General features: G+C 36.5%; 1 protein-coding gene across 3 annotated transcripts in view; it reads left to right on the plus strand.

The window, feature by feature from the left end:
* syt7a (synaptotagmin VIIa) overlaps positions 1-16,400 on the plus strand; it is a 572,706-nt gene that overhangs the window by 453,629 nt on the left and 102,677 nt on the right. Inside the window, exon 7 of one of the 3 annotated variants that reach the window (XM_063062024.1) lies at positions 6,357-6,479. The exons of the other annotated variants lie outside the window; for them this stretch is intronic. Coding sequence (XP_062918094.1) covers positions 6,357-6,479 — 123 coding nt within the window. The remainder of the gene's footprint in view (positions 1-6,356; positions 6,480-16,400) is intronic. 3 annotated transcript variants of the gene reach the window in all.

Raw genomic sequence — 16,400 nt, forward strand, 5'->3', positions numbered from 1 at the left:
GTGAACTGGTACACTTCCACTGATACCTCCATATTATTGTCCAGTCTTCCTCATATTATTCTCTCTCCTTCCTTCTCCCATTTTGTTTTAATGTATGAAGTCGAATGTGTTTTAAGATTTGACAAACCTGTATACACCCTTGAAATGATTTACTACCATTGTCTGAGTTATATGCTTTTCTAAATAGCTCTATCAGACATATACTTGCCTTGGTTACATTTTTAACCGTCCTATTAACATACTGTCACATCTGTAAATACCGGTAAAAGTCTTGCTTTTCCAATAAGTGTTTCTCTTTGAGCTTTTCAAAACTGAATAGTGTTCCTTCTTTCATTATATTGCAAATAGCTGTTATTCCTTTAGCTGTCCAGTCCTTAAATCTAGCATCCAGTTTATTCGGCGTAAAATCCAAGTCATATGCACACCACTTAAGAATAGCAATGTCTCTCTCTAGTTTATATTCTTTTATAATAGTTTTCCATATTTTAAGAGTCCATTTCACCCATGAGTTATCAATAGTATTTATGTAACTTTGTAGGTTGTTATCAGCCAAAATTGCCTGTATGGGGATGGAAGGTATCCTCTCCTCAATGTTTTTCCATTGAACGTCATATGATGGGTTGCACCAGCATATCACAGTTCTCAACTGTGCTGCAAAATAATAATCTCTAAGAGAAGGTAGGCCTCATCCCCCCTTTTCCTTGGCTAATTGCAAAGTTTTGAGACGAACCCTGGGCCTTTGATTGGATGTGATTTAAAAGTGATTGCTATGTCATTGGTCAAGAATCACAGAAATTTAACATTGAGATCAGGTGATTAATTAGAGAATCTCAGCCTAGGAATTAGGGTGGGAGGATAATGAAATCTTGCTGAAATTATACAGCCAGATGTTGAGGTCTCAGCTGAGTGTATTTTTGATCCAGCCGTATATACGGTTTAGAGTCATGTTATTAAGCCATGTAGTGTTGACTTTTGAGATGAGAGGCAATCCTACCAGAAGAGTACAACTATGTTCTCTGAAATTTTGAAGAATGAGTGGTGGTTTTGCTGAGATTTTCAAGGCCTTTTAAGTAAATGTTGAGAGGCCAATTGCCCCAGAACCAGTAAGGGTTTTGTCATTTTAGACTCAGGTAAAAAGAAATATTGTGAGTTTTCTACTCAAGTGGCTCAGTGTGGATAGTTGTTGAGTTTAGTCAAGACTGAAGTAACTCCTTTAATACAGAAAATATATTTGAGAGATCTGAGTAAGTTAGGAAAGCAGATTTGCTGTAACAGAAATAAGTTTGAGGCATTATGGTCAATGCTGGCTTCTGCTTAACTTCATTCCGTGCAAAGGATTCATCAGAGACTCTCTCAAAGTTATCAGCAAAGATAGTTCAGGCTTCAAGTGTCTAAATTGGAAAAAAGGATGTTTTCTGAAAGAACTCCCGCAGTTATTTATGTTTTGGCAATAAGGGAAGAGGGGAATTTGCTTAAGTCTTTTTCCTTTCTTGTGGATGAGCAGGAAGTATACCAGAAAATTCTCCTTTTTCCAACAATACCATCCAAATTTGAGACACAAGAGACTACAGATTCTGGGAGCTGGAGCAAAAAATAAGTTGCTGGAGAAACTCAGCATGTCAGGCAACATCTGTGAAGGCAAAGGGATAAGATGACATATTGTGTTGATGCAGGATCTTGAGTAACACGTTAAATGTCCCTTTGCTTCCACAGATGCTGTCTGACTTATTGAATCTATACAACAGCTTGTTTACTGGACTATCAAAAGATAATTAACTGGCCTTTCAATTGACATTGCTGAGCACTACTTAGTAGAAAGCAAATTATCAGGAGCTAGAATAAAAACCCATGAGCTCAAAGGTAGTAACTTCTAAATTACCTTGGTGACACAGAAGCACATTGTAGATAAAAGCACGACTGGAGAAATAGTGCAGGAGGGAGGACTTCTGATTTCTGGGCATAGTGATGGTTCTGGGAAGGATTTACAGCAAGTCTACAACCATATTCTTGTGGGGAAATACACTAGTTCCTTTGGGAAAGATTTCATTTAGCTTATCAGTGGAATGGGAAATTGACAATGAGCTTGGATGCAGAAGGTAAAGAATTAGTAGTGTTTGCAAGGCAGTGAAGACAATGGTCAGAACAGAGGAAACAAAGAAGTTTTGCAGTTTTTAGTGTTATATACTTGCAAGAAACCATGAAATTAAAAACAATAATTGGGTATTAAAGAAGGTCGTGGTAGTGTGATATGGAAATAGATGAGAATGCTGCAGCTGGCTGAAATTTCAAATATTTCCCTCCATGGATCCTGCCTGACCATCTGAGCTCTTCCAGTATCTTGGATGTTGGGAGTATGATATCATGGCTAATACTGCAACATGGTTCAAAGATGAACCAGAATCAGAATCAGGCTTATTATCACTGACATGTTTATGAAATTTGTTAACAGCTGCAGCAGTACAATGCAGTACATGATAACATAGAAAAAAATAAGTAAATCACTTGCAGTAAACATATATATGTATATTAAGTAGATTATAAATAGTGCAAAATCAGAAATAATATATTAAAAAATGAAGTAGTGTTCATGGGTTCAAAGTCCATTTAGGAATCATATGGCAGAAGGGAAGAAGCTGTTCCTGATTCACTGAGTGTGTGTCTTCAGGGTTCTGTACCTCCTTCCTGACAATAACAATGAGAAAAGGGCATGCTCTGGGTGATGGGGATCCTTGATAATGGACGTGGCCTTTCTGAGGCACCAGTCCTTGGAGATGCCCTGGGTACTTTGTAGACTAGTACCCAAGATGGAGCTGACTAATTTTACAATTTTCTGTAGCTTCTTTCGGTCCTGTGCAGTAGCTTCCCACCCTCCCCATACCAGACAGTGATGCAGCCTGTCAGAATGCTCTCCACAGTACATCTGTATAAGTTTTCAAGTGTTTTCAGTGACAAACCAAATCTCTTCAAACTCCCAATGAGCAAGAAAGATGAGGAAGAATTTCTGCTCACTGTCTCTGGCTTACAGGGTTTACAAATGTGATCGAGAGCTCAGTAAAGAGAAGGGTATGTAGCATCTGTGAGGAGGGGAGGGTATGCCGAAAGGATCAACAAGTATAACTATAGGTGTGAGCTGAGGAATAAAAAAGATGCATTCACGTTGTTGGCTGTGTACTATAGGCTCCTATAAATCAGAGAGTGATGGGCAAAAAATATACAGCAGACTTCTGAGAAGTGCAAAAGGAGTTTGCATAGTTATAGATATTGGGTACCCTTAAATTAACAGTAACAATTTAAAGTATGTCTGTAAACGGTGTAGAATTATGAAAAAATTTCAAAATATTAATGTAATCATAATGTAGCATACCCAGCAAGGCACAAGGTGCAGCTAGACTTAACTTTAGGGAATAGATGTGGACAAGTAGAAGGGAAAAGACTAGGGGAGCTTTTTGGAGGTAGCAATCAGAATTGCTAGATTTAACAAAGATAGATCTTTAGTAAATCTCCTGAATTGGCGTTGGCAAATTTTAACAGGATGAGAGATGATTATTTAGTTTCGACTGAAGTAGCATGAGTGATGCAACTGGACTAAACATCACTTGGCAGAGGAGTCAAAGTTTGAAAAGTGAAAAAGTATAAGGAATTGAGTAACAATGTGATCAGGTTTAGTTATACAATCAAACTCCTTCACGTGGTGTGTGTTGTGCAGGCAATTTAACAGAATATTTTCACTGGGCTATTTAGAAGCAAAGGGATAAACTCCAGTGAGGTTCTAGATAAAGGAAAAGAGAGGAAGAGATCAAAAATTCAGGTTCATTATTGTTTTGCGTCATTCTGCGTGTCACCTACTCCTCATATCTGATTATCTTACTGAGTAAACATTCTTCTCTTAGTTGGGGAGTAAGTAATTCTTGTTTGGTGTTAGTATTCCACTATGGAGCAAGTGAATTACAATATGCTCCTTTACAAGTCCTTGGGGTTGAAAAAGAAACAATGCTAATACAGAATTTGTAATCACCATCTCCCTTCTTCTTCCAAACACTTAAGTTGAAATATACTGCCTTGAGGAATGAGAAAATTCTTGCATAAAGTGTCCCATACCTGTCAATCAAGTCAGGGTTTATCTTGTTCAATGATGTCTAAGTATATCATTCAGTATTTGTTATGCTGTTTCGAAGTTGATAAAGTTGTATGTAATTTTTGAGAACTCAACTTTTGTAACAACTTTTTCTCCAGATCAACTCTATTATGTAGTAAACTCAAAAGTCCAGTGCCCATACATCCTATCAGACGTGTCCTCTGTATCAGACTGACCCTTTTCCTTTACTGACATGGGGTTTATTTTAGTGAGAGCACCATTATCTGCCGAAGCAGTTTCTATTGAAGGTTCATAATTCTATACTGTCACATTAAAAGCAAACTGGTGCTCCAAATCTTTCAGGTTTTGTAATTCCTGATTAGAAACTAGGATTTTTCTTGCATGAAAAGTGTGCACCTTCTCACAAAATTTAAAAGCTTGAAATTAAATTAAACAGATGTTTCATGTTAACTAAGAACAATACAACATCGGATTCATGGAAAAAGTCAAACTAATATTCCTTGGCTACTAACAGAACACGAATGCTTGAAATTCCGAAAAGAGCATTTGTGGAAGGAGAACAATTAGAGAAATAATTAATAAAAACCCAGAAGTGTATTATACAGATACGTTGATCTGAAAGTTTGGCAATGCCTGATTCTGGATGTATCGTGATACTGATCTGACCACGGAGTAATACTTAACTAATGCTTTTTAAATTATTTTTAATACTTTTCATGCCATACCTCAGCCATTAAAATATTTGTATTCACTTTAACAATTTCATTTTAAAGCTGACAGAGCTGCTAACTGGTCTGATTATTATTTTTTCATGAACGTTGTAAAATTTGATTCTGCACCTCTTTCAGCAGTAACTGGAGATAGTCTGATGTAATTTATAGGATTCTCTTCTGTTTTGTCAAGTGTGCGAATATATCTATGCAACCAGTAAACACAACGAACTGTGAATGAGTGTGCAAAACAGTTTGTTAAACCTTTTGACACATCAAATTTGGTCTCTGATTTCTACTCAGATTAAGTTCCCCTATGATATTTACTACCTGGCTTCAAACTGGGCTTGATTTTTTTAAGCTAAATTTCCCAGTATGTTCTAAATAAATTAATTGAAGATGGGCTTTCCTGGTGTTTTAGTTAAAAAAAAATCCTCTACCAAGTATTAAACTGAGACATACAGACCAGGAAGGTCCCACATTCAATCCCTTGGCTGATCTCAGCTATTCATCTCCAATTTGCCTCAGCACCTTTAGGCTACCAAGAGGGAAATTAATCTTGGGTTCACGCTTATGAGCCCTAACATGCTGCAATGTGTGTGTGTAGGGACAGGATCAGACTTATCTGCAGTGCATCCCACACCCCCAGCATTTACCATCCAGGATCATACACATCTCATGGTCACTCGGATAAATCTATGGCAAACACCTGTTGGATTGGATGTCAAGTCAACATCATAAGGGAAAGCAAAGATAAATTTAAAAGGGCTTCATATCTGGAATTGAAGAATGGTACACCTTATACATCTGGTGACATTAATCAGAGGTCAAAGAATGAGGTTTTTGGGAACTGGAATTCAATGTTTTATTACCGATTCTGTTCATTCCAAATGTTTTATACATTGTCTTTATTTTTTTAATTACAATTTATCTCTAACATGCAATTTATTCTTTTGCAACTTAAACAAACAAGACATTTGAGACAGACAGACTATTCGACTGTGCGGACACAGCAGAGTCCAATCCTGTCCTCGACTGATCTTGACCCATTCACACTTTCCAGCAGGAGTTATTGGATAACAATCAAGCAGGAACCCTCCTTAGCTCAAGGTACTGAGGCCTATTGTAGTGTCCTTATTCCCATTCCAGCTGAGACCAGAACACCTTTTGTTTGAAATTTGAAGGAATCTTCATTTGCAGTCTCATGCAGATCTTCAGAACAAATCCATTCAAACTAACTATGAATGAGTTTTTAATTTTGTCGCTTCATGCACCTGAAAATGCACTATTATGGCAGTATTCCTTTTTTGCTGAATCTAGAAGGAATGTACACATTCCTTCGATCTCCTCTTTTCATGGCATGCACACTTATCTCCAACCCCTGTTCCCCATATCGTCCATCTACATTGCAATCCTAGTTCCAAACTAATCCCTTTTTGATACAGTTTGTGTCCAGACCAGAGTTTTACCTCTACCTGTTGTATATTGGAATATTTCTGTCTTTCCTGCCTTTCTCTCCCTGCCTGATTCCTCTGAATGGGTTTCTTCAGTGAAGGCCGGATGGTGGTCCTTTCCCTGGTTATGGGTTTGACAGAACAGGATGACTTTGCAAATATTCCCGATCTACAGACCAGCAACAGCCAACCAAACCAAGGCATGCAGTCAGACAAAAGGTATGAATCTGACAAAAAGGAGAAGAAAACTGATCACAGTCTAAATTGAGAAGATGAGTTAAACAAAAAAATTGTGTGTGTGTTCTGTAGGAAAATTAATAATAGTAAATGTGCATAGGTGTGAGTGCAAGATTCGGTACAAGTAAAAAAAAAGACTACAATTTGCAAGTGCCTTGAAAATGTGGAACCAGTTTTGTGTGTGTGTATTTTCTAAAAAGGTCAATGATGCAAGAGTTTAAAAAGTCACTCGTAATCAGTGTCATAATTTTTAAACCTGATTATTTTAGGCTTGCCATAGTATGAGTTGGCATTACTAAAGGCACAAGGTAGAAATTACCACTGAATGCAAAATTATGAAATTGAAAGTCAAACTATGAAATTTCTCCTAAGAAATCCATTTAGTATCAATCTTTAGTCAGTCCAATTTCCAATCCTGTACTTTTAAATCCTTACTTACCATGTCTGTGAAGTGCAAAACTGCTATACCTTGGATGTTGGATTTTCCATTTTAAAATGGTTTATAAGTCTGGATTTTTTTTTCCACTTACCTCCTTCTTTTCTCCTCTGATCTTAGCTTCGGTTCTGCTTTGTACAGGAGGTATCCATGCAGATTACCACCATCACTTCTGCTTATGTATTATATCCTCACCTTACATCGCATCAACTCTCAATATTTTTCCCATTGCCATCTAACAATTGCAGATATTTTCTTTCTCCATCAGTAATTCCTGGCTGAGTTGTTCACTCATAATGACTCTTTATTTTTCAGCTCCATGACACCACTAATTTCTATTTAACCTTTAAGCAATATTGGTCTCATTAGGTCTTATCAATCAGCAACAAATCAGAATAGATTTATCTCCACCTATTTATACAACATTTTTACTTTCTCCACCTAAGTAACTCCTCTCAAGAGTTCTCATTAATGATGGCTTTTTCCTTACGCATGGTTTAGCAGCTATTTATAGTTCGCTCCAAATCAGTTAAACTAAGGTTTGGTATGGTTTCATTTTTCAAGTAATACCAGCAGCATTTTTTTTCTTTCTGATTTATCAGATTTGCCTCCTGCTTTTGATTTTCATTGAGTAGTGTGTGGGATCTGCTGCAGAATATATCAGAGAAATCTTTTATTTTGTCCTGCTCCATGCGGAATTTTCAATTTATAGTGACCCTTGTGCATTGAATTGATCATCTCTATTTTTAACATACACTGACAGGTTCTCTGTTTTGATCTGTGTAAGTCACCAAAAGGTCTGAAGTATCTGCCAACATGATAAATTGCTCAGATTACCAGAGGCTTTGTATGTCCAATATGTCCAAAAGTAGAAAGTGTATTCACCTGTACGTTTGATCTAAACCTCTGAGCATAAGTTTCAGTCACTTTTAAACAACTAAATGGAGTCTACAATAAGTCAGAATGAATGGGTGAAGGAGAAGAAATGGGAAATAGGGCTATAAAATATGAAGCAGGTCCACGGCTCCCTTAAAGTATTGAACTGATAAATAGGAATCAGTACCAATGACAAGAATAGAAAAAGATAAATGTGGAACAGCGGTTACTGATATTCACACATTCCATTCAATATAGTAACACACTGCAGGTCCTTCACAGGAATAATATCAAAGAAAACTGAACACCAAGCCATATTAAAAATTATTAAGGTGGATGTTCAATATCTTGCACAAAAAAACAAGGTTATAAGCAACAATAAAAGGTAAGGAGCCAGGTAGATTTTGAGTTGAAATCCCAGATTTTAGGACATTGGCCCACCCCAAACACTGGGATACCACCTCCAGAAGTCTGTATCTTTCACAGGGTTTGTATCTTTTCATAAACAGAATAAGGAGTGAGGAGCTAGATTCAGCAGGTGGGGGAAGGGGAAGCTGCAGAATGTTGAAATTTATTACAGGGCAGAGAGAGAAGACCGAAATCTGATAAATGCACTATAAATCAGAAGGAAGTGCAATTCAAGAGTTATATTCCCATAAAAAGCAGAGAGAATTGTATCTTTATATAAGTCCATAGAATATCCTAAACACAAAAACAGAGTTCAAAATATTAATAACCTATGCAGGATTCAAATTTACTTGAACTCATTTCAAGAAGGTTGTCACAGTACTTGAAAGCAAGAACATTCTAAGGATTTGGTGGAAAAGAAATCAATATAGATAAAGATGAGTAATAAGATAGGAAATATCACAATTCTTAGTGTTTACAGAACATAAAATAATGGGACAGAATGAGGAGAGAAAGCAGCATACAATTTACAGAAATTCGTTGGGAACAAGAAGAGTTGTACTATCATGCAATCACAGTTGTTCCAAGGAAGATTGGAACCAGCCATTGTCAATGCAGATTCAGTTTCATTGAATGCAACCAATATTACTTCTTGATTCAATGTGTTTCTATTGCATCAAGGAAGGGATTATTATTTGAATTAGCTCTCTGAATTTAATGAGGCTAGAAACTAATTTGGAAGTAAGAGAGAAATTGGAAGAATTGTTAGGGTTAATTTGTTAGTGGAATTATGGACTTAGAACAGAAAGATTGAAGATTCAGTGAGAGAAAAGAATGATTTCAGTTTTGGGGATGTTTACATATGAAATATTATAATGTACATTATTTAATTATGATAAGACTGTCATTCAGAGGGTATATTTTTGTGAATTAATGTTGAAATAAAGCAATTGAATTTGGGTTAGAGTAATACAACTATATTTTGCCATGTATATATAATTCAGAAATGATATAAAAAGTGTGGTGTAGAAGTGAAAAACAAAAAGTAATAAAAGGGAATGTGAAAAATGTTAAAGAGTATGTTTAAACCTCAAGCAAATTAAATATAAAATAATAATGTCCACTTAACTATGAGTTAAGTTATGAAAGGGAAAGGAGTGGACACTTGTTTATTTTTATAAATGGTAGTGAAAATGACAGCATAGGGGTGTTTATAAAAATATATGGAAGCATTTTTCAGCTTTACAAAGAACTAGCTAAACTTTGACATGCATCACAGTCTGTGGAAGGAAGCTAAAAGGAAGATAAAAACAAAGCAAATTGTGGTACTGTGCAAGATTATAACACTTTATCAGAAGGGAAGGGACAGAACAAGGTGACTTTACAAACCCTTTCATCCAGGGAGTGATTTCTGATACATTCTATGAAGCTGGTCCACTTTGACAATATAGAACATTCCAGCCTTCCTACTGATAGACAATTATAAGTATACAATATTGCTGTTCTCTAGACCCACAAATCTCCAGGAGTGGTATGCCAGTGATGCTAGACTAACTGGTCCACCTAACCTCCTATGTGTTGCCACTGTATCAGTGAGGAGAGAATCACATTTGGTAGGCTAATGTTTTCCAAGAGGAGGTTTGTGTGGGTTGGAGGAAAGATTAATATAGAAGTCGGAACTTTCTGTATCATAATTCTTTCCATAAAGAGAAATAATGGTAAAATTATGATATTACAGAATAACCACAGCATAGAAATTGGCTAACTTGTTCTTGGAGTCTAAGTTGGCTGACATTAAATGTATCCTGCCAATGCTATTCTCTTGCTCATTTTTCATAGCTCTGAAAATGATGTTTTTTTTTTGAAAACACAGAATGGCTTCTTCCAACACCCTTACAGCCAATGAATTCTACATCATTACTGTACCCTACATAAAATATAAAGGTGCATATTCCCTTCATATCTGATCTCCAATAATTTATGCCTGTCTTCCCTGGATGTTAAACCATATGTTAACGTTTCTCTATTAATTCTTTCAAAACAGATCAAGGTTCAATCAAATGTCCTTTCAGCTAAGCAAAGCAATCACAGTTTTGCCACCTCTGCCTTGTAGCTGAAAATCACCATCAAAGGTTTGCATAAAATGTTCCCGTGCCTCCGCCAGTGTGGCAACTAAAATTGGAGAACACCAGTTGTTCCGAATGAGCATTTTTCTACCGGTTCAATGTAACTGCCGTGCTTTTCACAGCATACCTCCATATATGAATCACTGGGTTGTTTGCTCCTTACCACTTTCTTTGTTGGTGAGTTTTTGCACTTCCAATGATTTCACTTGTGTGTGTTCCGGTACCGCTGTTGCTACACATCCTTTAAGGCTGTGCCATTTATTCTATACTGTCTCTCTTTCTTTCTGCCAAAGTGCTTTATTTCTCACATCTTTGTATAAAAGTTATTTATTTATTATTTATTGAGACTCAGTGCAGTTCGAGCCGCACCACCAAACAGTCCCCCAATTTAAGCTGAGCCTGAACACGGGACAATTTACAATGTCCAATTAACCTACCAACTGGTATGTCTTTGGACTGTGGGAAAGAACTGGACCACTCAGAAGAAACTCACGCGGTCACAGGAAAAATGTACAAACTCCTTACAGGCTACGGTAGGAATTGAACCGGGTTGCTGGTACTATAAAGGATTGTGCGAACCACTGCACTACCGTGCCACCCCTTTTCATTTGCCATTTGCCTAGCTTATCGGCAAACCTGACTTCTTGTGGTCTAGTGCTATCCTCCTTGCTGTCTGGTGAATGCACAAGCTTTTATCAACCAGAAGTTTGAAAATATTACCAGATAAACCCACATCTATGTCACTAATGTATATCAAAAAGACAATGGCCCCATCACTGACTAACATACCTCAATCTGAAGTTCTTTCCATATACTCACTATCCTCTGTGTGGAGAAACTAGTCGCTCATGTCTCATTAAAATTTTTCCTTTCTCTGTGCACTCGAGTTCTAGACTTCCCTAACCTGGAAAAAAGACACTGACCATCCATTTCAATTTCCATGCCACACCTGGTTCTTTAGTTCTAAGCTCAATTCTTCTAACATGGAATTTAATAAAGATTAAGATGCCCAGTGCAGCACATTTTGAGCAACAGTTCTACATGTGCTATTTTATACTCCTCAGGCACTTCGCCTTCATCTTGGAAAGGTTCGACATCATGGTTAGGCTTTCTGTAACTTTCACTTTCACATCACTAAGATGTATCCGATCTTGACTTGGTGAGCTGTTTAGGTTAAACATAACACCTTCCCCTTAACAGTTTTCATCCCATTCATTATCTTTACGTCTCCCCCTTTACTGAGATTTTCTTCTTTTAGAAATTTCTTCTTCTTTTACATAAGCTTCCTATTCTCGACAATCTAAAACTTTCAGTGCTGTAAACAATTATTCTGTAAATGTAATAGATATTTTACAGTGTAGATCACAAATAGGAAGTTTGTTGATTTTACTCCTTGAAATGCTAATTCCCATACTGAAATGATTTACAAACTTGTATCTAAATAGCAAAGGAAAGGGCCCAGCCTGTGAAAATAAAACATTATAATTATATATTAATTGCAGAGCTATATAAATCTTCCCAATCTTGAGAAAATCATTGATTTTTAATGAGAGCTGTAAGTTGGTGATTGCACAAAATGTAGCTTCAGGTCTTCAAGCAGTGAGCTGCTCTGTCCATTATTCCACACAACCAGCAAACTAAAAGCAATATTCAGCTTTGTCATTTAAAGAAAAAGTATAAGAAACATAAACTTTCTTTTTTAATGTTCCTCAATATTATCATCAAACTCCACTGATCTTCCTTACCCAGCCAACATAAAAAGAAGATAGAGATATTATCAGGACTCATTTTGTTGAAGATGTTCTAGAAAATAATGCTGTTATAAGCAGGAACATAATATCTCTATTTCCATCAAATTGTGTTTCCAAATTTTATTTTGCCAATATTTGCATCTATCCTACAGAAACAAGAAAGCTCACCAATGCCTCTACTTTCTGAGGGGGTTGAAGAGAGCTGGACTGTGTACATAAATATTCATGACTTTCTACAGATGAGCAGTAGAGATGCTGTATCACTGTGTGGTACAGAAACTGCACTGCAGTGGCCGGGAATGCTCTACAATGGCTAGTCAAAACTGCCCATCACTTACCCACTATCAAGGACGTATATACAAAAAGGTGCCGGGAAAAAAAAGCCAACAATATCACGAAGGAGCCCACTTTGCTCATGGGCTGTTTGTCTTATTTCCATGAGGAAGGAAGCTATGTAGCATCCACGACAGGCACCAGACTCAAAAACAGTTACTCTTCCCAAGCAGTAAGACTGATCAGAACTTCCACCCACTTACCCACTCCACCACACCCTTCTCTACCACTACTTTATCATTTCCTATCAGAATCACCTTATATACAAACACCCCTGTTTCTAGTGTCAGTTTATGTACATGCAGTATGATCAATCTATGTATATAAGCTATCTTATGTATTTATATGTTTATGATTTTTTATTATTGTTTTCTTTATCTTATTGTGTGATTTTTATGCTGCATCAGATCCAGAGTAACAATTCTTTCATTCTCCTGTACACTTGTGTACTGGAAGTGACATTAAGCAATCTTGAATCTTGAATTCCCCTTCTCCATCGAAAGATACAGATTTGAACTGCAATGGCCTATACTATGGCTACATTTCCACCCTTTCCTAACCTTATGAAATGACTATCTTTCATGTAAACCTGCATAATGAGTATAAGACTATTTAATTTTATCCAAAAAAATCTTAATAAAAGTGCCACTGATCAGAAGTGAAAATGTTATCTGAATATCTCCCCCACCATTCTAGCTTCGTGAAATAATATTGAAGCCAGTTCTTCTGCCCTTTGAAGTTCAGTCTCTTTACTGTTTTAGTCAAAAAAATTAAATGTCTTCTTACTTTCAAAGTTAATTTTATTTCAACCTCTTAATTTCTATTAAAAACTGAACAGCAAAGTAATGTTCTCTTCTATTTGGTATTTAAATTGCTGAATAAATACAGAAAAAGACACGGGCTTAAAAGTTTTCTTTCATATAATAATTAAATGTTCCTTCACTACAAAATGTTTGTCCTCTGAGGAATTCTGAAATTATGGATGGGCAAAGGAAAGCTGGACCAGTGGGAGAGTAGGTGTACTATAAGTAGCAGATATTTTGTGATGAAACTGCTCCCTGCAGACACCTTCCCCCCAGCACACTTCAGGCCCTAATGACCCAACCACAAAACACCACCCTGATCATCATTGCAGCATCTTAACCCACATGCAACCACCAAATATTAGAATGTAAAAATATATGGATCATTCACAGGAAAGTAGAAGTGTGGCAATAAAATGGTCCCCAGTACGATGCAAGCAATAATTATTATTTAATGTTTTGGGCATTTGTGAGAAATCATTGGTCAATAGTGTAGGAAGCTTGGCTCTCTGCTGCATCACATGTAAGATACCTGAAGCCATGCCCCTAACCATAACCATTACCTTCACTGTCAGCATCCTAAGCATGGTTCATTACTCAAACATATTCCACATTTAAGAAATACCAAATTCATATTGTTACTGTTTTAACAAAATGCTCACTCATATTACTGGCTTTGAAAATAATTAAAATCCCCGGAGTTATTTTTAGGTAATTAATCCATGGTATTTTCTTCATTAATAACTGGACCCTTTTATTCTGTTTTCTGTTGTACCAAAATCCGCTGCTTCTAATAGTCTCCGTGAGACTGGCATTTTAATAAATGATTCTCTTGCATTTTGTTAAATTGCTCAGTGGTTCTTCTATTTTCCTAAATGGAGTAGCGCAGAAGTTATTTCAATGTGTTACTTTTTAAAAATAACTTCTGATGCTTAATTTTCTTATAGACATACTTTTTTTAAATCATGAGAAATGCTATGTACCATCTGCAAGAAAATTTTAGGACTATATCCCCTTGCTGTCAAAGATTTCCAATATAAATAACCATTGACATTTACTATGCAATGTGAAAGTGCTCCAGCAAGCATCTCACAAAATAATTGCAGCCTCCAGCAGAGTTATTGCAGCACCCACCCTGTTGAGAGGATATAATTGCACTATGACAAGCTTACACTGTAAATACAAATAAAAGTTATAATGGAAGCACTAAAACATAGAAATCAAATGATGCTCATTTAATCTAGTCCACTTGTTATTAAATTCACTCCATATATAATTTTTTTTGCATAGCATGTTGTAAGTTGATATTTATCTTAAAAAATCTATATAGAAGTTGGTATTTAAGTATACTGGTAGCTTTCTGTAACTTTTCATTTGAACACCTTTGCTTCTAATTGTACTTAAGCTATGTTTTTATAGTAATTATTCTTGCACTAACATCTGAATGTCTAATACTTTCATGACAATTGACCACATATTGCTGGTGTCATTCAGATCTCTCTTAATAAATTAGCTATTCCTATATACTAGCTTATCATTTCCTCCAACTTGTCCCCTTGACTTCAGTTTCCTTGCCTTTCCAACCTTCCAATAGTGCATTAAACATTTAGATGGGGGAAAAATTCTCAGATGTTGACAAAGGTTATTAACATGCTAAGTGGGCTGCCTCCATTAATCATTGAGATTGCATGGTGTACTTGTAACTGCGTACATACAGTACAAGTGATAATTTCAGCTAAGATCGTTGTCTTGGGTACTGAAAATAACTTTCCAGTTTAATGAGTTGATAACACTTTTGTAAAACTTAGACAACCTAGTAAGCTTCATTGTGTTTCAATCCATTTCTCCTGAAGGTATCGTTCTTCGTGGCCTAACAGTTCAGCCAAACCTTTTTCTAATTTGGTTCCTATCATCCCTATCCTTCAATATAACTAATCGCACATAGATTGTCCCCATGTTTTCACACACACTGTATGTGGTCCCCGTCAAGTTACCATATTTAGAAAGGATTCCTTAATTGTCCCTCTCCCATGTTTGCAGTTATGAGCATTATATTATCTTTGATTTATAAATGCATGGTATTCCTTGAAATAAGATATTAAGTTCAAGGCATTTATTTATATAATTACATGAGAAAGTCTTGCAACAACCTGCTATCTAATTAGAGGGTTTGGACATTAGTTTGCTTCTGTTATTACAATGTCAGTGCAGTCATTTCTAATGAAATAATTACAGGTTTTTAGAAAGTTATGAACGAATATAGATAAAGTATTTTCTCTGGTGCAAACTGGGAAAAAGGAACATGATTTTTAGACTGCCATGTTTGACCAGGAAATAAACTCTCTACACCACCCCCCCCCCCCGCCAATAAATGTACCCTCTGAAATTAAAATTTTAACGCAGACTAAGGTAGGCTATTACTAGTTGAAAGTATTGAGGAACATTAAACAAAGGTAGAACAGCCTTGCAAGTCAGCTGTCATCTATTTGCATTTGAGTTTGGAGTACTGTATATTGAAGAGTTTGAGTTGTCCACCCCAATCTCTAATGTTCCATTCTTGGAAACCACAAAGCAGTAAAACCAGTGTCCATTTTGGGTCCTCTTTTAGAGGCAAATTAATGTCATTATTAATCTGTAAGAACAGATTATTAATGTGTAAGAACTGCTTGGTTAACAGTACAGCTATTACTGGACTGCTTTGATATAGCTGGCAACAGTGGCCCTTGCTGTTCTTATGCACTCTGCCATTTCCTGGTGTTCGGCACATGGGTGAAATTGGCTGGGGCAGCCTGGTCATGGTGACTAGAAGGGAAGAATGGATTGAATCATCTATATAGTGCTTCTGGCCGAAGATTGTTACCAACATTTCAGGCTCGTCTTTTGCATCACATGATGGACTCTGCGCTCTTTGATTTCACTGATACAGGTTGAGCACCCCTTATCTGAAATTCTAAAATCCGAAAACCTCCAAAGTTGATGTGACACTACAAAAGAAAAATTCCGCAAGGCACTGGGAAGGTTTCCAGGCAAAGCTCAGGTCCCTGTGCACCACCAACAGCTCTGAGAAGTGACTTCATACATCTAATGAATAGAAGTTAATGAAAAATAGAAAAACACTCCATAAACTGAAAAATTAAGATTTTGATCGTGTATTGAAAAAATGGATTTGT

The sequence above is a fragment of the Mobula hypostoma genome, chromosome 11, assembly GCF_963921235.1.
Source record: "Mobula hypostoma chromosome 11, sMobHyp1.1, whole genome shotgun sequence".
Taxonomy (NCBI): Eukaryota; Metazoa; Chordata; class Chondrichthyes; order Myliobatiformes; family Myliobatidae; genus Mobula; species Mobula hypostoma.